Here is a 21,115-nt window from a genome sequence, read left to right as displayed (position 1 = left end):
ATGAAATATCCCAGTTTGATGCATACCCCATACCACGCATCGACGAACTGGTTGACCGACTGGGTAGTGCCCGATTCTTAACTACACTGGATCTGACAAAAGTGTACTGGCAGATTCCTCTGACCAAAGAAGCTAAAGAAAAGACAGCATTCTCCACCCCGGATGGGCTATTCCAGTACACTGTGCTCCCTTTTGGGCTACATGGGTCCCCAGCCACATTCCAGTGCCTCATGGATAAGCTGCTGCAGCTGCATACCTAGATGATCTCATCATTTATACGGCAGACTGGGGAACCCACTTGGACAAAGTTGAGGCAGTACTGCGCAACTTAAGGCGGGCTGACCTCACTGCTAATCCCGCTAAATGCGCCATAGGGCTAGCAGAGGCTAGGTACCTGGGATATATTGTGGGAAGGGGCATATTGAAGCCCCAAACGAATAAGCTAGAGGCAATTCAAAACCGGCCCCAGCCGACCAGAAAGAAGCAGGTCCGTGCGTTCCTAGGTGTGGTAGGCTACTACTGACTGTTTATTCCCCACTTCGCCACTAGGGCAAGTCCCCTAACAGACCTGGTGAAGGCCTGAGGTCCAGACATGGTAAAGTGGACCAATGCAGCAGAGGGGGCATTTACAGACCTCCGGACGGCCCTCTGTAATGACCCCGTACTCATAGCCCTGGACTTTAACAGGGAATTTATTTTACAAACAGACGCTTCCGAGGTGGGGTTGGGAGCAGTTCTGTCGCAAATGGTGGGAGAAGAGGAACACCCGATCCTCTACCTAAGCAGAAAGCTTCTCCCAAGAGAACAGAAATACACAGTAGTCAAGAGAGAATGCTTTGCTGTCAAATGGGCTATGGAGACACTGCATTATTACCTCTTAGGCCGGCGATTTACTCTTGTGATGGACCATGCACCCCTCCAGTGTAATAAGGAAAAGAATGCAAGGGTCACCAGGTGGTTCTTATCCCTCCAATCCTTCCAGTTCCGCATACGGCACAGGGCTGGATGCCACCATGGCAACGCTGATGGTCTGTCATGAGCATACTGCCTGGCGTCCCAAGTTGCCCAACTCTATGGTGTTGGGGGGGGTGGATATGTGATGGGGCAAGGCCACATGGCTAAAGAAAAGTAGTGGGAGATAGATATATTAGCTCAAGGCTAAACAAATCCCTGGTACCAGGTTAAATCAAATGGAAGCTGCTCCAGGTCAATTAAGACACCTGGGGCCAATTAAGAACTTTCCAGAAGGCAGGGAGAAGGCTAGGTTGATTGGGACACCTGAAGCAAATCAGGGGCTGGCTGAAACTAGTTAAAAGCCTCTCAGTCAGTCAGGTGGGTGAGCATGTCAGGAGCTGTGGGAGGAAGTTGCGCTGTTGGAGAGGCTGAGTAGTACACACCATATCAGGCACAAGGAAGGAGGCCCTGAGGTAAGAGTGAAGTGGAGCTTGAGGAAGTGAGGGCTGCTGTGGGGGAAGTAGCCCAGGGAATTGTACATGTCATGTTTCTAAAAGGTCAGCTACCATAGCTGATACTATTAGGGTGCCTGGGCTGGAGCCTGGAGTAGAGGGTGGGCCCAGGCTCCCCCCCGCACCTTTGCCCCCTGATTAATCACTGAGACTGGGAGACAACAGAGACTGTGCAAGGAAGGATAACTTCTCCTCACCTCCCTTGCTGGCTTATGATGAAAATGGCTCAGTAGACTATGACCCTTGTCTCTAGAGAAAGAAGGGTTACGTGGAGGGTCACAGTGAGCCTCTGAGGCTAGCGAAATCTGCCAGGAAACGCAGGACCCACGGAGGCAAGGACAGAGCTTTGTCACATTAGTTACATTGAAAAATACTGGAGTTCTCAAAAGAGCAGGTGTGAAAATAAGATAGAGAAGCTACAGCCATATTTTATATGGGGAGAATAATAGCTATCTGTAATGGGATACACTCACCTCACGCAAGCACCCTTTGGTCAAGTGTGCGCGTGCCTGCAGTTTTTTCTCCGCTCACAGTACCCCCTGTCAGCTGCTGCGCTTGTCAGACAGGTCTTCAGTGACTCAGCCCTCCAGCCAAGTCACACACAGTCCATGTGCAAAACAAACTAATCCCTTCCACTGTACAGTCCAAAATGTCCTGCAGCTCTCCCTGGGCTCAGTCTTCTAACAGTCCAACAGGGCCTGTAGCATCAACCTAAGGGACCTCCCTGGGCTGAGGCCCTTAATTAGTCCAACAGGGGCCTATATCAGTACCCCCTCAGGTGGTGCATCTTCCTGTAGCCCTTCCTAGTCTCAGTCTTTAAGCAGTCCAACAGGGCCCATTACGGTACCCTCGATTGGTCCAGCTAGTTTGCAAGGTTCCTACGCAGGTACGGAGCAGCACCCAGAGGGCTTCTTCCCTGGGGACACCTTGCCTCTACTTGAGTCCTCAGTGACCCCAGCCTTCCTGCTGAGCCACCCCTCTTGGGCTCAGTTCACTGACCACAGCTCCCCGCTGAGTCAGTCCCAGTGCAACCGCCTTCTCTGGGCTGCCACAGTTCTAATTCCCTTCCTTAGGATGTATCCACTTCCCCCCAGTGCTGATGGGGGGAGGATCTGGTCCCATCCATTGCTCCAGGCCCCAGCCCAGGGACCCTATAGGTAGCAGCCACATGCTGCATCCCTTTACTAATTGCTGCTCTACATTTCCCTGGGCCACTTCCCCATAGCCCATCTTAGTTGAGTCCCAGCAGCCAGCATCTCCTTCCTCTTTCCTCCAGTCCCTGCCAATAACTAACTGCTTAGTTCCAGCAGCCCCCCAGAAGCTATTCTTATACCCCCCCAGTCCCTACCAACAACTGATCTGTCCAGCCCTTTCAGCCACTGCAGCCAGCCAGGAGCACCTTTCACTCTCCCATTCTGTGCCAGCAGACTGAACTCAGTCTGGCCCAGCAGCAGCTTTTACACAGGACTGCTGGGCCCTGACTGGCTGCTCCCTGCAGCCTCTTTTCTGATTGGCTGCATCCCATGCAGTCACTCTAGGGAGCTTAGAGGACCCTCTCCACTACCCTTTTCTGGGGTAGGGTGTGGCAAGACATCCACCAGGGGGCCTGAGGGCCTAGTCCACCCCGTCACACTATCTAAACTGTGAAATCTTTTCTCATTAGATTTTCTCAAATAGATTCTTTGAACATTTGTTACCTTTTTTTCTACAGAAAGACTCACAACAGTTAATATTGAGGAAACAACAGATTTACATAGTTGTGAAAATTACTTAGTTAGGCAGTAAGAAAAGGCCACAAGTACTCCTTTTCTTTTTGCGAATACAGACTAACACGGCTGTTACTCTGAAACCTGTTAGTTAGGCAGTAAACATACTTGCACAAAATTGTCATGTGCCCTCATTGCAAATTCAGTTGAAAGGAGGAGGCAGAATTGCCTTATCAGGGACCAAATCGCAGAGGTCTTTTTTTTAAAAAAAAAAAAGTTTGTGTTACTGTTGTATGTTGTTAGTATTTTGAACACTTCCACTCATTTCTGTTACACTTGGTCCAATCATGCTATGTATCACTTTGGGCCAAATTCTGCTCATTTTACATGTGCGAGTAAAGTCAAACTGACTGCAATGGGACTATTTGCATGTGTGAGAAAAGCTGAATTTGACATACATTTTTCAAGCAAAAAGTTGCTGTCTCCAGCACTGTCTTCTTATGGTTTGTTTGAACCATACCCCTCTAACTGAACTCTAATCTTTCTGTTAGAAACTCCATTTCTTTTGCTGTGGAGTGCCTCAAAATTTTTACTTTCATCTCCTAGCTAACTCTTAACTTCTTGCTATTAAATGTTTCAAAGACTAATGTTATTCTGGGTAAAGAGCTCTTGGCTGAGATTAAGACAGGGTCTTTGCTATCTTCTGCTGGTCTAAATATTGGTATATGACTCCTAAGGCAGAAAGTTTGTTGTGAGGAGGTTGTGGTGATAGAAAGTGGCTGCAACCTTTGTCTATCAGGAGGACTTGGGGGGCTACTGCAATGCAAAAATGGGTGGCAGTCTCCAGGAATGGTGACTGGTCAGGGTGGCTGGGGGATGCAGTGAGTTGGCACGTTACTTGAGAAGCCTCAGGTGGCAGAGCCCTGATAGCAATTTGAAGCTGTCTTTGCCTAGCAGAAACCTTGAGGGAACTGTAACATCACCTCCCTGAAATCTCCCACGGCCCATGGAGGTATGAGGAATACCTTCCTGCAAACAACTTGAATGAATCTAGCCCTTTGATGTCCCATGTCTCCAACTCTGCTATCATTCTCCCTAACCCTTAAAACATTGGAATTTTCCATTTGGTGAGCCAAATAAATCTTTAGACAGATACGTATATAGACCCACTGTCTCCGTAGTTCAAAAACCAGTCAGAGAACACTTCAATCTCTCTGGTCACTCGATTACAGACCTAAAAGTGGCAATTCTTCAACAAAAAAACTTCAAAAACAGACTCCAACGAGAGACTGATGAATTGGAATTAATTTGCAAACTGGATACAATTAATTTGGGCTTGAATAGAGACTGGGAGTGGATGTGTCATTACACAAAGTAAAACTATTCCCCCCCCGCCCCCCACTGTTCCTCAGACGTTCTTGTCAACTGCTGGAAATGGCCCACCTTGATTATCACTACAAAAGGTTTTCTCCCTCCCCCCCACCCCGCTCTCCTGGTGGTAATAGCTCATCTTAAGTGATCACTCTCCTTACAGTGTGTATGGTAACACCCATTGTTTCATGTTCTCTGTGTATATAAAAATCTCCCCACTGTATTTTCCACTGAATGCATCCGATGAAGTGAGCTGTAGCTCACGAAAGCTTATGCTGAAATAAATTGGTTAGTCTGTAAGGTGCCACAAGTACTCCTTTTCTTTTTGCGAATACAGACTAACACAGCTGCTACTCTGAAACCTGTCTCAGTAGGGTTAACTCAGGTGTTAGTTCTACATCTTAATCTTGCCTGATGTCAGCTTTGACCCTGAACTTACTTTTGTCTCCCATAACTCCCTTATCTATAAATAAGCCTGTCCATTACCTCTTCTGGAACATTGCAAGAATTTGTCCTTATCTTGACCCTGTTCTCTGCTGAAATCCTTATTCATGCTTCTATCACTTCACATCTTGACTATTGCATTTCTGTCTTTTATAGTTTTCCTGAATCACTACCTTATAAACTTCAAGGAGTCCAGAATGCCATGCCATGACTGCTTTCTTCCTTCAGGAAATGAGACTATATCAACCCCATCATTTCTCACCTTCACTGGCTTCCTATCCATATCTGAATCCAATTAAAAAGTGACTTGCTGGTTTTCAAAACTCCATGTGAACTCATTCCACGCTGTTTCTCTGACCTGATAGCCCCCCATTCCCCTGCTTACTCATCTGCCTTTCCAGTGTTATCCTCATCTCTGTTCCTTCATCTTGACTCATCACATTTGACGTTTGCTTGACCTATCAATCTGAAACTTTCTTTTTCTCTCCAAGTTACAGAGACACTCTGCTTTTAGCACTTTCTGGTGCATTATTATGAAGTCTTCTCAATTTCTTACCAGTAAGTGGCAGTATGTGATTAATCTTGCAGGTGCTGGTGAATGTTAAATAGTTCCTGTAGAATTCTTTTTTTCTGTGCATATTATTAAGGTACTTACATCTGATACTCCAGAAGAAGCCTTTTACTTTCCTCAGGATAGTGAGTCTGGATTCTTAAAAATGTAGTAGTATAAGTAGAAAAAGTATACAGAATTTTGCATATTTTTGCTTTCACGGTATATTAATGGGATATAGATGCCACATATTGTTTGGAATTTGGATACAAGTATACTGAAATATATGTGGAGATGTATGAGGTTTTTTTATACTTACCAGTATATATTTAGGGGTAGATTTTCAAACATATTAGGCAACCTACTCTCATTGACTTTCATTGGGAGTGGGGCATCTAATTGCTCTTTCTGCCTTTGAACATCTTCCCTTTAACATATACCCCGGACAAAAACTTAGTTAAGATTATTTTAATGTTGAGAGTACATATCAATAATTTAGGATTAAATACATTCTTCTTCAAGGGCCTCCATGCATTACTATTTCTGGGATATGATACTCCTGGAGTTGAACTGCAGAACTACTGTGAAAAGCCATGACTATTGGGAATGACAGAGATCTCATGACAAGGTGACTTCTTCACCCTATTCTGTATAAGGGAGTACATCCCCTGCCAAAACAGAGAGCAAATGGAATTCATCTTCATGTCCACAGATGAGACCTTCCCTTAGCCTAGTTTAATAAATAATAATTTAGGATAGTTTAGTGAGGATATCCCTTTCCTTGTCCTGGGAGACTTTGGCCCCTTACCGGGACCATGTCAGACCCAGAGCCCCATAAGTGTTTTCAGAAGGTGCATCCTGTGCCCATCAATTGTACTGGAGACCAACGCGCAACTCTAGTGTCTTGTATGTCTGGGCAAGACCCTCTCAATAAAGCAATGTTTTGCTGTGCCCTCACTTCTCATGGTGCAAGGGAGAAACACGTGGGGCTCCAGGCTCATCTAGCTTCTTGATGCCTGCATCCTGATACTCCAGTGGGCCCATTCAGGGAATTAAAACCAGACTCTGTGTTGAGGTCCTCTGACACATGACCCCAGGCTCACTTTGCTTCTCTGGCCATCTTCTATTATGGGTTCAAGACTGGAATATCCTATGCCTTATGCTGGGAGTGAAGCTCTCATCCAGCACCAGTTAAATCAAAAGCAGCACTGAAGACCAAACCACCACTGCCTGTAAAGGCCTCAATAGCCTTGATGCTGATGCAGGAAGCACCCACCTAAGTGTTTACCTTCACCTGGCACCACTGACCTTGGGATATTGGACTTCTTTCGTTGCCTCAAATCCAGGCGGCATGGAATGATATCATGCAGGGCCCTCTTGTGTTACGCTTGTGGCTCTACATAGAGGACTCCATGAAGGCCATTTTGGAAGGCCACTTTGGTGGCAGTGCTCATACTCCTTTTGGTACCAATGCCCTCAACCAGAGCCTATTCTTCATCTGGTGCCAGTACAACCTTCCTTACTGGCACCAGATTCCTTACATATGCAGGGGGATCTGCCTATATTTGAGGAATGGAATGAGGCTTCAGAGAAACCATACAAGTTACCTTTGGAGGAAAGTACAGAGCTCCACAGCAGAAAAACAGAGTAGTGATTCATCTGTTTATCATCCTGATGATCAAAGATATTTTCAGGAGCAAATGGAACAACTGCAAATACTCTCCAACTGCAAACAAGGGTCAAAGCACTGGAAAAATCTAATTCCCTATTTGACATATCTCAAATGCAGACCATGGAGAATTTGGCTCTGCCTCTTAGCTCTGGCTATCCCAATCCAGGTAAGGATATCTGTCTATTTCCCCTTTCTTCTCTTCTCTTACCCAGTTGTGGTCTCCTGTGTCAGTTGAAGGACATACAAAATTCTCCAACTAACATCATGGTGATGCCTGCAGCACAAGAGAGAGTCGGGGCAACAAAATGTTTCATTCGACTTCTTCTGACAGAGAGGAACATAAACTAAGTGCATTTGGCAGCTCTTAGTCAATAAGCCTTCAGATGGTCAACTATCAGGCAATTGTCTCACTACAGTTTGTTTTCTGGGATGCCAGGATCCCTGTATTTGTATTCTCTTCTGTAAAAAACAGAGGATGTAGTCATATCATATGATGATGATAACTCTCTTTCCATTCCATTAGTATCTCAGGCGTATGTTAATCAGCAGCTACTGAAGACAGACATTTTAAAATCAGCAGGTCCAGATAACTTGCATCCAAGAGTTTTAAAAGAGCAGGCTGAGTTGGTTGCTGGACTGTTAATACTGGCTTTCAATAAACCTTGGAACACTGGGGAAATTCTAGAAGACTGGAAGAAAGCTAATGTGCCAGCTTTTACAAAGGGCAAACTGGATGACCCAGGTAATTTTAAGTTTGTCAGTCTGACATCAATCCTGGGCATGATGATGCAGGCCTCTGTTAATAAAGAATAAAAGAGGATAATATAATTAAAGCCAATCAACATGGGGTTATGAAAAATAGATATAGTCAAACGTGATATCTTTTTGATGGGCATACAAGTTTGTTTGCAAGTTTATTAAAGATAATAGTGTTACGTAATGTACTTAGACTTCTGTAAGCCATTTGACATGGTACTACATCGCATTTTGATTAAACAACTTGAACAAGTAAAAATAGTGTGGCACAGATTAAATGGATTAAAAGATGATTAACTGACAAGTATCAAAATGTAAATGGAGAATCATCACCGAGTGGAGGGTGTTTATAGTGGAGTCCTGCACAGATCAGTTCTTGGCCCTACACTATTAACATATTTATCAATGACCTGGAAAAAAACATAAAGTCATCATTGATAAAGTTTGTAGATAACACAAAAATTGGGGAAATGGTAAATAATGAAGAGGACAGGTCACTGATACAGAGCGATCTGGATCACTTGGTATGCTGGGTGCAAGCAAACAATATGTGTTTTAATACAGCTAAATGTAAATGTATATGTCTAGGAACAAATAATGTAGGCCATACTTACAGGATGCAGGGGGCTCCATTCTGGGAAGCAGTGACTCTGAAAAAGATTTGGGGGTCAGGGTAGATATGAGCTGAACATGGGCTCAAAGTGTGATGCTCTGGCCAAAAGGACTAAGGCAATCCTTGGCTGCATAAACAGAGGATTCTTGAGTCAGAGAGGAGAGATTATTTTACCTCTGTATTTGACACTGGTGCGACTGCTGCTGGAATACCGTGCCCAGTTCTGGTGTCCATAATTCAAGAAGGATGTTGATAAATTGGAGAGGGTTCAGGGAAGAGCCATGAGAATGATTAAAGGATTAGAAAATATGCCTTATAGTGACAGACTCACGGACTTAGTCTATTTAACTTAACAAAGAGAAGGATAAGGGATGACTTAATTACAGTCTATAAGAATCTACATGGGGAACAAATATTTAATAATGGTCTCTTTGAATCGTATAACACGATCCAATGGCTGGAAGTTGAAAGTAGACAAATTCAAACTGGAAATGAGGCATACATTTTTGACAGTGAGTGTAATCACCAAGTTTCCAAGAGTTGTGATGGATTCTTTATCACTGGCAATTTTAAAATCCAGATTGGAAGTTTTTAAAAAAGATTCACTCTAGGAATTATTTTGCGAAGTTCTATGGCCTGTACTATACAAACAAGAGGATCACAGTGGTCCCTTCTGGCATTAGAATGTATGACTCTCAGATTCCTTGCCAGAGGAACAGAAGAAAGCAGGCAAGACTCTGGTCGCCAAAGGTCATTGTGATGGGTTCCCTCCGATGTCCCACTTAGAACTTGGATACCATTGAGCCTGCCTGTTCCACCAGCCTGGGTTCCCCTTACTCTGTGCTGCTGTGACAGGCTCTCAAGCCCCCTTCCAGCACACACACAGGTAGAGACACACCCAGTTGCAGTTATATTCACACAGATGCTGAGATCAGCTCTGCATGGAAGAGCTCAGCTAAGGAATTGCCCAGCACACAAGTGCACACCTCCTCTGGAGTGTAAACCCAAAATTGTATCGTCTTGCACTGCACAGTGAACTATATAGCATAAGATCATAAAATTCTCCCTCAGTGTGGAGAGAGATATGCAACAGCTTTCTGCTCCAAGTAGGAGTTCCACACTGGTTTTAGAGACAAACCAAGACAAGTTTATTAACTACAAAAGATAGATGTTCAGTGATTATAAGTGATAGCAAACAGATCAAAACAGATTACCTTAGTAATTAAACAAAAACCGCAAACTGAGCTTAACACAACAGATAGGTAGGATATGAATTAGCAAATTCTCACCCTGAGTGATAAACAGGCTAGCAGATTCTTAAGCACAAGTTGCCTTGGCTTTCCCAGGTTTTCATACACAGGCTAAAAATCCTTCCAGCCTGGAACCATCAATCACTTCCCACAGTTCAGTCTTTGTTCCTCAGGTGTTTCCAGGTGTGTTGTTATAGGGAGAGTGAGGTGCCCCCATGATGTCATTTTCCCCCTTTTATATCCTCTCCCCACTTGCGGGAAAGCTCTTTTGCTGTGTCCTGGGTCAAACAGTTCCCATTGTGTAGTGCTATCTCTGAGAGGTTTCTATTGTACACAGTTCCTGGAGTAATCCTTGTGCTTGTGTGCATTTCCTCAATAAGCCATTAACATTGTTTGGTCCTTTTACTGTCCTACCTGAAAGGCTGGTTGTGGGTGTTCTCAACTTCAGGTCATGTTTCAGCACCACATACATAGCCACACTTCAGAACTTCACATACATCAATAGCATATACAATCCAATGAGATATTACTGTCTAGCAGATGAAGACTTTTAGAATGACACCTCACAAGGCATACTTTGTATAAGAGTATCCTAATTACATGACAGTGGTGAATATTGGGGTGTCAGGGTGTCACAGTTGTATGCTTGCTGACACTCTCTAAGAGCAGCATATAATGCCTCAGACACCAGTGCAAGGCCAATGGCTTCTGGAGTGGCTCTTAGGAGGTACTCCTGGCTTAGATCCTCCAGTCTCACATTTGACTATCATGGAAAATTTAAAACATTTCATCTGGGGGCAATGGCCTTTTAAGCATAAAAAAGGAGGTGACCCTGAAGAAGATCAAAGGTCACTAAGGCCGCTGCCCACTTCCTGGAACTAACACAGTCCTCTTACTCAGCTGAGAGGAGGTTCTCCTACCTGTCACTCCACTTGCAGAAACAGACTTCCTTAACACCAAGGGATGTAGTCCCAGAGGTGGTAGAATCCTCTTCCTAAACCTACTCCTGCAAACAACCTCAGCATTATAAGAGCATGATTCCTCATTGCATGTTCTCATAGCCCTTAGCAGCAGCCCCCAAACATCTATTTTGATATAACTGAGTGCTATACACTGATTTGCATCTCTGATGGGGTACACAAACCCCACAGGGGACCACAAGGGGTTAAGGAGCTGCTCTTAGCTCAACCAGCTCCATCTGGCCACACCTGCAAGACATGCACAGTCTGGAGAAGGAGTTTAAAAGAGAAGCTGAACAGCTCACTTGTGAGCAGACCAGGGAAGAGAGCAAACTTCAACCCTCAGCTCCTGAGAAAGGGCTGACTGAAGACAGGAACTTCCCTGACAACCACTGCCTGAAAGTCCCTCCCTGAGGGAAGGGAAGGCCTGACCCTGATACACCCCGAGAGAGAGTCATTCCCCTCTCTCTGTTACTAACTCAGTTTATTTGTGTTAATTCCCTTTGCTTTTTGTTTATGGATTATACCAAAAGGAGAGGGACTTTGAAGTGACCTGGCCGGAGAGCAGCCTGCAACAACAGACCCCAGTGGAGAGAGATCTGCCACAACACACCCTGCCCCAAGGAGATGCCAGTAATGAACCGATCCTTTTACAGCACCACATCTCATGTCCATCCTCCCTCATCTGCTCCCTTTGGACTTTATCTCTCCTCTCATAGAATCTGATACAAGATTACTTCCAACAGTGGTTACTAGACATCATCAGCGACAGATATTCCATCCTGTTCTGCATCAGGCCACCTCGCCATCTCTCTCTCATCCTCCTTAAGGACCCATTTCAAGAGAAAGTCCTGCTGGGAAAAGTGGATTCCCTCCTCAGGAAAGGAAAAATAGAAGAGGATCTGTAGGAACACAGTGAAGGAATTTATTTTTGCTATTTCCTGGTCTGTAAGAAGAGCAATAGTTTGAGATACATCCGAAACCTCAAACATCAACAGGTACATAAGAACATTCAAGTTCAGGACACTTAATCTAAGGGACATTATCCATTCCTTATCTTGGGGAAATTGGTATGCAGCTCTCAACTTTCACGTGGCAAACAAACAGAGTCTGGATATTCTGTGTTGTGACAGGACACTACCACTTCAAAGTCCTTCCTTTTGGCTTGTCCACTTCTTGTATGTCTTCACTAAGTGCCTTGTGGTGGTGGCCCTTTCTTATAAAAACATTAAATTATTTTAGGCACCACTTGAGCTGGACTGGCTTATCAGTCTGCCACCATCTCTTTTTAGAAACAATTCCAGTTATAATACTTTCCCAACTCTCAAAAGTGTCTCTTCCATCCCATCCTTCAACAGCTAAAGAAATAATAATCTACATAATCCATGGATAATCGGTGTTGAAGGGGAAAAAAATTCTTTTTGAAGCCAGTGTTGCTGCATGGAGTGCCAAAGCTGAAGGAGGACAGATGGCACCCTCATTTCAACAGATGAAACATCTATTCTGTGAATGTCATCTTTGCTAGGGTGAAGTGGAATCCCAGGTGTATTACTGGACTTGTCCTTCCACATAGTAGTGTACTGCATCACTGATGAACAAGAAGACTGAGGAAACAGATGCATATTTAATTGAATGATTTATCAACATCCAGGAAAAGACTGACTCCACCATGTCTGAAAAACCAAGAAAGGTAAAAAATTGTGAAACAGGAAAGAGGAGGACAGGTGGATTATGGGAAAAATATAACCTAACCCAGAACATTATTTTTTCCTTAGATATGATAAAAGTGCATTGCAGATGAATTGCTCACATTGGCTATATTCAAAAATCAGGAGTATAATCTAAAAGTAAGAATGAAGAGTTATTTTCAGCAAAGCTAATTCACACAAAGGGATGAATCCATTAAATAAATTAGGTGGAATTTGGGGTCAAGGAGCTGTTTTCGCAATCTTTATGTCAAATGTTTGAGTTGGCTGAAGATGTGAATGGAATACAGTCTGGAGGGTAAAGCAAAGGACTAGGACTTGGGGACTTTGGTTCAACTCCAGTCCCTGGGATAGGCTTCCTGTGTTGTCTTTGACAAGTCACTCAGCCACATCTTTGTGCCTCAGGTTTGTTATTTATATGTTGGGGATAATAAAATTACTCTACTCCATCTGCGTGCTAAGCTGAATTAATTAAAGTTTGTAAAGAGCCTTGAACTCTTCAAATAGAAGACACCACAGAAGTTATTCAGAACACAAAGAACAAATATTATTGTGCTTTCATGAACAGAGATCGTCTCTGAATCACAGGATTTAACAGCAAAAAGCAGCTATTTAAGAAACAAGTACTGAATATATGGAAAGAAAGATGATTTAAACTTAAGTGTAAAACTGCATTCCTCCTTTCCTTCTCTTTACCCTCTTCTGGGGCTGAGTAAGCTATTTAAGTGAACTGCAGTGCTTCACCTTTTCTCTTCTCCCCTGAGACTAGTTGTACTGTTGCAGTTGTAAGGGGACTGTTGCCCCCTTACTAACATTCAGTGAGGGTGTTTTAGTTGCTAGCTCCCAGTACTAAAAAGGGGGAAGGGTCGATGGGGAATCAGGACCCTGAGACTGACAGCCCCCAGGAACAATGGGGAGAGGCCAATGCTCCAGGTCAGTCTGAATGACAGGGCGGGCAGGCTAATCAGGGAGTCAGGAGGCCAGGGAAGTCCCATCCTCTTCTGTGTGAGCTGGAATTGTCTGGCTCAGACAGAGTGGGGCCGAACTAAGGAGAAAGCAGGGGCCAAAGCTAAGCTGGGGAGCAGAGCTGTGCCAGATCCAGAGGGACCAGAAAAGCAGCCCAGAGAGAGCAGACCCTGTCCTGGGAGTAGAGCTGCAACCCAAAAGCTAGAGGCACAGCTCAGAGAGAGCAGACTTGCCCTGGGAGCAGAGCTGCAGAAACCAGAGCCAGAGGGGCCAGAAAAGCAGCCCACGAAGCAGGTCAGTGTTGGGAGCAGAGTCACAGAAGCAGCCTGCAGAGCAGACCTGTCCTGGGAGCAGAGTTGTAGCAACCAGAGGCAGAGGGGTCAAAGAAGCAGCCCAAGGGAGCTGGAGGCAGAGCAGCAGCAGTGCTGAGACAGAGTGGTGGAACTGGGGCTGGAGCAGTCCGGAGCTGGGTGCGGTGAGGAGCTGGGGAAAGCGAGGTGGACCCTGGGCAGCGGGCCCAGCACAGAGAGACGCCTCAGCCAAGAGGCTCTGCAGGCCAGGCTTGGATTGTAACCCTGACAGGGCAGGGGTGACATTGGGAAGAAGGGTCCTACCACTTAGAGCCTGAGAGCGTTTGACCACCACCAGAGCAAGTGTCCAACCCACAGCATCCCTGCAGCACAGTCAGGGCCTGAGGAGGCAGCCTGGGACTTACAAGGAACAGACTGTGAACTGCCCTGACATTCCAGAGACACTGTTTGTGAAGTTCCCTGCCACAGCGCAGGTTGATGTGTCCTTTAACCTTTCCCATTTTTCCTTATTCTTTTTAAAATTGTTGATTAAATAACTTGCATTTGCTTTGAATTGTATGTAATGGTCAGTGGGTCAGAGAAGTGCCCAGTGCAGAGAGAGTACCCCGGATTGCGGACACCCTAGCCCCTGTGACCACAGCAGGGTTGGGGGTTGAGCCCCCCAGGAATCCTGGGCCCAGCCTTGTTGGGGTTACGAGGACTCTGCCAGACAGGAGAGTGGAATGGGAGTCCTCAAGGGCAGGGAGGCCACTGGGTAAAGGAAGTGGGAGCGAGGACTCAGATCCTTTCGCTAGCCCACTTCACCGGTGTAGTGCAGAAGCCAGGAAAGTTCCCCACCATAGCAGGACTATTCCCCCGCTTACACAGTGAGTGAGATAGATGTAACCAGTGCCCTACGGCTGAGCATTTCCACTGCCTGTGGTGCTGCTGTTCAAGGACCTGCCCAATTAAAAGATTTTTTTTTTAAATTAAGGAAACTTTTCTCGCAAGTTTCTTTTGTCCTTGCTTACATTGCCTGGCAGTCATTACCATTTCCAGATATCTGTTCTGCTGCAGTTAAGAGCATTGCTTACTTCTGATTCCTCTGGCCATTTCTTGTCAACCTGGAATGGCCATAAGAAGTAATATGGAGGCTAGTGCTGAAATGAAATGGTCACACTGTCAGTCAGTACAACATATAACTCAAAAGGAAGCATAAACCCATTTTACAACTTTATTTTCCCAGTTCAAATTACTGATGATAGCAGATTATGATATGGAGGGAAATCTAGACTGCAATGCAGTCCCAGTATGGGACAAATAAATGCCTTCATAGGGGCTAGTACAGAGGTGGGCAAACTACGGCCCGCGGGCCACGTCCAGCCCGCAAGACTGTCCTGCCGGGCCCTTGAGCTCCCGGCCAGAGAGGCTGTACCGTCTCCTCCGCAGCCTCAGCTCACCATGCCGCTGGCGCTCTGGGTGGCGGGGCTGTGAGCTCCTGCCGGGCAGCACAGCTGGCAGACATGCTGCTCTAAGCCGCATGGTAAGAGGACGGGGGGGTTGGATAAGGGGCAAGAGGTCCCAGGGGGCAGTTGGATGGGGCAGAGGTTCTGGGGGAGGGCGGTCAGGAGACGGGGAACGGGGGGGGTTGGATAGGTGTGGGAGTCCCAGGGGGCCTGTCGGGGCGGGGCTGTGGATAGGGTCGGGACAGACAGGGAGCAGGGGGGGTTGGATAGGGGGCGGGGTCCTGGGTGGGGGTGGTCAGGGGACAAGGAGCAGAGGGGGTTCGATGGGTCGGAGGTTCTGAGGGGGGCAGTCAGGGGCGGGAAGTGGGAGCAGGCGGATAGGGAGCGGGGGCCAGCCTGTTTGGGGAGGCACAGCCTTCCCTACCTGGCCCTCCATACAGTTTTGGAACCCCGATGTGGCCCTCAGGCCAAAAAGTTTGCCCACCCCTGGGCAAGTACTTTCACCAGTGGACTAAGTCTAGAACAGTGATACTGACAGTCATTAATGTGTTTCCTGCGGCTCTTTGCAGTACATGATATTAAAATACTGTGTGATTTAATTATTAACCAATCTAAGTTATTAACTAGTCAAGATGCTTTTTCTATGTTATTAACCAACTGAAGTTGATAAAATAATACCTGATTAATCATTTTGCTGTAAGTATATAATAAATATAACTATAAACTAAATATTTTCCCTGTCATACTGTTTAAATATGAATATATAGTACTATAGTAAATGAAACAATGAATTCATACTACTGTGGCTCTTTTAGGTAACATTGATCACTAATTTTGTTCCTGAACCACTGAGGTCTGGGTATCACTAATTTAGAGGATCTTGCACTTATGCATTATAATATTATCAAACATTGGCATTTATAGTTGATAGGAACCATAACAAGTCAGCACCTTGAATACTTGAGAGGGATTTTCTCATAATTGATTTAGGGCAGTGCTGAGTGCTTTTGAAAATCCCACTGTTAGTTTATAACTTGAGACAGTGATGCCCATATACCAGGGGTAGCCAAACTTGCTGAGCCTCTGAGCCACATACAATAATCTTCATAACCTCCAGGGCTGGGCATGCCTGCCGATGCTCAGGACTGCCCCAAGCCCCACCACCCCACTGCAGAGCAGAAGCCATGAGCTCCCCCCTGCCAGTCTGGTAGGCAGAGAATGGGGGGCATGGTGGGCTCTGCGAGCTGCACTTTAATTGTAAAAGAGCCACATGTGGCTCGTGAGCCACAGTTTGGCCACCCCTGCCATATGCCATTTGACTACTTTTGTACCCTCCCAGTGCTGTTGAAAAATATTTGCTCTGAACTCAGACCATTGCCTTTGAATGTACTGTAGTCCATATAGCAATCTCAAATTCCTATTAGACTGTGCCGCCATGTTGCTTAAAGAAATCCTAGCCAACCAGCAGACCAAATTTTGTGATGAATCCTGGTTCTGTGCAATCTGAGGCACGTTGCTCATACGCTAAGATGAAGCCTGAATTTAGATGTTTCTGACTCCCTTAAAAGAGAGTAGGTTCTTAAATAAGAGATGGGAAAGGTGTGACTTTGGATGCACACATGGTGACATGTATAGAGGCAAATCAAAGGGCTTCAAATTCCCCCAAGCACTTAGAATAAGAAAGGAGTGCACAGTGAAATTATTATTTCCACAGCTGATCTTAAATGTGATAAACAAGGCTGAAACATTGCAAGTCAAACCAGACTTTACCTCTAAGGATGTTCTTTATCTAAGATCTTTCCAGCAACTAATCTTTCCAATAACTTTAATGATTAGAGAAAGGAAGAAGGAAAAGCTCCATACTAGAGCTGCAGCAGCTGTCGTGCCTTCAGGTCACATTATTGGTTTGTATTGCTTGTCTGGACAGCAGTACAGCTAGATTATGTTGCTCTTTTTGCCCTGGGCTCCAAGCATTGAATCCTTCACAGCTAAAAACTCTTTTATCTTTGAGTGAGCACATGGTAGATTGGGCCAATGTATCTAGGAAGTTTTTCCTCTCTAACACTGGACTGTTTACCTTTGTGAGTTATGGAAATCAATTACTACTATTTCACTCTTGTGGCTGTTTTGCCTGAAAACAGTTTAGCAGGTGGGAGTTAGCATCAGAACCTTTGTCCGTTCATTTATATGCTCATCAATTCATACCAAAAGAGTGACAGCAAAACCTTAATGACAATCTCTGCAGTACTAAGGTAGAATAATGTTACTCATGGGGAATGTGTGGCAGCCAGGTGTGCCACTTTCTTGATACAAGAGGGCATGAAGTTGGAGATAATGTTTTGCATTAGAGTGCAGCCTAGGTGAAGGTGTGGTATATATTGCTTTTTGGTAACTGTTGGAAGTAGAAGTGAATGTTTTGTAAAATGTAAGAGTATGTTATTGACACCATTGTAGATTATTTGAATGTGACAATGAATTCTGAAGACTTCCCTTAACTTCTTCCTTCCATATTTTTATGGTTTTCGGTGAGTGGCGTGTGCCTTGTTATCTTTGTTTGTGTTATTGTAGATGGATGAGATTTCCAAAGAGCCTAAGGGCAAATTTTTGAAATTTTCAATGGGACTTTTGTGACTAAATCACCTGGGCTTCATTGAAAAATCCTTCATATATGGCCAGCATTTTGAAAAATGGATGCTCTTAAATCCATATTGAGATCCCTAAATAAATGGCCTGATTTTCAAACGTATTAGGCAACCAGCAGTACCTGTTGATATTAGTGAGAATTGCTGAGAGCTCGGCACTTTTGAAAAATCAGGCCACTTCTTCAGGCCCCTAAGTATGAATTTAGAAGCCTAATTTTAGGCATGAATTTTTAAAAATCTTGGCTATATACATACCTATATATAGACATATATTGCTGAACATGAGGCTTGTGAAAGCACCACCTAGAGCCAGGCAATGCAGGTGGGTGTCATGGAAGTTTCCTCCACAGAGCTCCATCTCAATCTTGAACTGCAGTACCCCTCTTAGAGTTACTACTGGCCCTTTTCTGAGGAATCCTATTGAATTTTGTGGTGGTTTTGTCAGAGGAAAAAACATCCTCTCTGAAGTAATTTGAGGCTTTAGATACAATTTTTGCTGTACACTAAGATTATCCTTAATCTTGGTGGATGAACTGTGAAAAGAGGTTTGTAGCAAATGAACAAAATTCTGCAGTCTGGCAAAAAGATTTAGAAACATCATTCAATTGTGCAAACTATTAAATTGTAATATCAATAAATGAACACACTGTGGACCAGTTCAGTATCATTCTGATTATTTATTTTCTTAATGTGGACAACCTTTAACTTTGATGGTATAATTAACTTTTTTTCTTTTAAATTTCTTAGAGCCCTTGGCTGAGAATTCTCACACTAATCTTGGTACATGTGGGGAACAAAGGAAGAGAGGAGATTTTCCATAGTGTGTGTGAATGTGCTTTACAATTCTTGAATGTATATTTACACATTGACTTTACACTGAAGTCTGTAAGAAGTCTTTTCTATGGAAGGGGGTGGGGGGTAAAGAATCAAATGACCAGAGATTTAGGCCCATTTGATCCATGTGAGATTTTCCAGTATAGTCCCACAGAGCTCGTCTGACATTCAAATATGCCATAATTTCGCTGAAACAGTACTATATCCAGTAGTATTTCTGTACGAGATGAAACCTGGAACTAAGGAATGCATCTCTTCTGTTTCTTTAATTTCACTAAACTGCAAATAATTTAAATTATTAAATTCAAATATCAAGACATTTAGTTATTGTTCATATCGCTCATCTGTTAACCTTCTAATAATACATCACATTTTTTAAATAAAAAACAACAAAAAAGACTTTAAAGGCTATATAATACACAGTTTCATTGGCTCCAGCTCCCTGGGAAGGTTTTTACGATATCACTGTATTTCCCAGAATTTCTTTGGAGCAATGGAGCAGAATGTCCATTGGCAACTTTCACACTCAGCAATCCAGACACTAAAACGATAGTTTAAAAAATTACCTTGTGATTTTTTAAATTTTTTTGATTGTGTCTGTGTTTAAAAAAAAGAACACAGCTTTTTTTGACTTTCAGGGTTTTTTTTTTTGTTTGTTTTTTTGTGAAACACCACAAGACTTGGCAAAAAAAGATGTAAAGAAGACTCTTGATGTATAAAATTCCTCACTGGTAGAAGAAACACTGACCTTGATTTGGCCTAGTTTTAATTAGTTATTTCATTCATCTACTCTTGCTGCATATTTTGAAGCTTTGAAGAAAGGGCTAAAGGTCAGGCTAGAAATCATAGAACAGTTCTGTACCAACAATTCCTTTAACAGGAAAGGTGTCCATGACATAATGAAGCAGAGCAGAAGTGTGTAAATAGTATATGCTGCGAGTTGTGTGCATCTCTTTACATGATGTGTGTGTATATACTGTGTGTGTGTGTGTGTGTGTGACAGTATGGTGGATACGTTTTCCTTCTGTACAGCTGTAAGGAAGACTCTACTGAAATTCTCCTGTTCTGTTGCCTTTAGATTGGAACTAGCTCTTCTCCTAGAAAAAAAAACTGCAAGGCAGGCCCATTTCCCATTCAACAGCTCTGCATCTTCCTCGCAGTAAAATGGATTTTAGGACAGTTGGATGAAGTATTATTTCTTACACAGAATATGGTAGCTCTGCCATCTGAGGAAAATGAAATGAAACAAACAGAATGAGCCAGCGGTGACTGTGGTGATAACATTTCCACATAGTTACACCTCAACTTTTTTTTGGAGCCTTTGCACCCTGCAAAACATGTATTTTTGAAAAAAAATGTTTGTGGCGGGGATAAGAGGGATGTGTGGGGGCTGTGAACATAATTCAGCTTTCCCCCTTCCTCTCCTTGGGCTTCAAGTACTACCCCATTGTTTCCGCCACAAATGGAGGTGGTAAGACCCTTTTGTGTCACCTCAGGAAAACAGACTGAGGCCCATAGATTTTTAGCAGAGGCCAATATATTTGAGATTGTTCTGAATGATGACATCTGTCACCGCATCAAAGACAAATTGGATATTACTGGTATCAGTGGCACAGGTGAAGTGCGAATAAATCTCCTTGGTCTCCTTGTTGCGATTCAAGTCCTCAAATTGGCGTTGGATGTAGACTGCTGCCTCCTCGTAAGTGTTTTGGCCCTTGTACTCAGGAAAGCAGACTGTTAGCGGGATGCGTCGGATTTTTTCTGCCAGAAGATCTTTCTTATTCAGAAAGAGGATGAGGGAAGTGTTGATAAACCAGTTGTTGTTGCAAATGGAGTCAAAGAGACGCAGACTCTCTGCCATCCGACTCTGCAAGGAAGGAACCAACAATGTCAGCAACAGTTTGTGAACAAAACTATATAAAATACATAGAAATACATAATCACAGCTGTTAGTGAACAACTCCCTTTTGTTTAGAATGTTCTTATCTGTTTCTCATTCCTGCTTCCTGTCTGACTGTACATCTTACCTTAGGATGAATTTTCAGGAACCTTAATTCACTTAAGTTGACATATTACAGTTCACTATAGATTACAGCTTCATTTAGTTTGATTTAATTTTTTTTAATAATCGGTAACTGTGAGGCAAAGTCAGACTGAAGTTTTTAAGAACAGCTGCTGTAGTACTTCACTGTTTTCCACAATCAGGCTAGCATTGCAAACACATTTTTTGGGCTGCAATGACCAACAAGCACATAATTTTACAAAAATAGAAGAGTAGGTTTATGGCCAGAATAAAGCAGTGGAATTCACACCTGTCTGAGTTAGCAGCCAAAGAAAGAATAGCTTATTGTTGTAAGGATAAATTATATGAATCCAAAGAAATTTGGACACTGTTTCTAGATATATTTGAATAAAAAATGTTGA

At 43.9% G+C, this 21,115-nt stretch overlaps 2 protein-coding genes across 3 annotated transcripts in view; one reads left to right on the top strand and one right to left on the bottom strand.

The window, feature by feature from the left end:
- RSPH14 (radial spoke head 14 homolog) overlaps positions 1-21,115 on the top strand; it is a 209,257-nt gene that overhangs the window by 13,113 nt on the left and 175,029 nt on the right. The window lies entirely within an intron of this gene.
- GNAZ (G protein subunit alpha z) overlaps positions 18,515-21,115 on the bottom strand; it is a 144,111-nt gene continuing 141,510 nt past the window's right edge. For both annotated transcript variants that reach the window (XM_073312842.1, XM_073312843.1), the window contains exon 3: positions 18,515-20,558. In XM_073312842.1, coding sequence (XP_073168943.1) covers positions 20,214-20,558 — 345 coding nt within the window. In that variant the 3' untranslated portion in view covers positions 18,515-20,213. The remainder of the gene's footprint in view (positions 20,559-21,115) is intronic.

This window comes from Lepidochelys kempii, chromosome 15 (genome assembly GCF_965140265.1).
Source record: "Lepidochelys kempii isolate rLepKem1 chromosome 15, rLepKem1.hap2, whole genome shotgun sequence".
NCBI lineage: Eukaryota > Metazoa > Chordata > Testudines > Cheloniidae > Lepidochelys > Lepidochelys kempii.
This window is presented reverse-complemented; position numbering and strand designations above follow the sequence as displayed.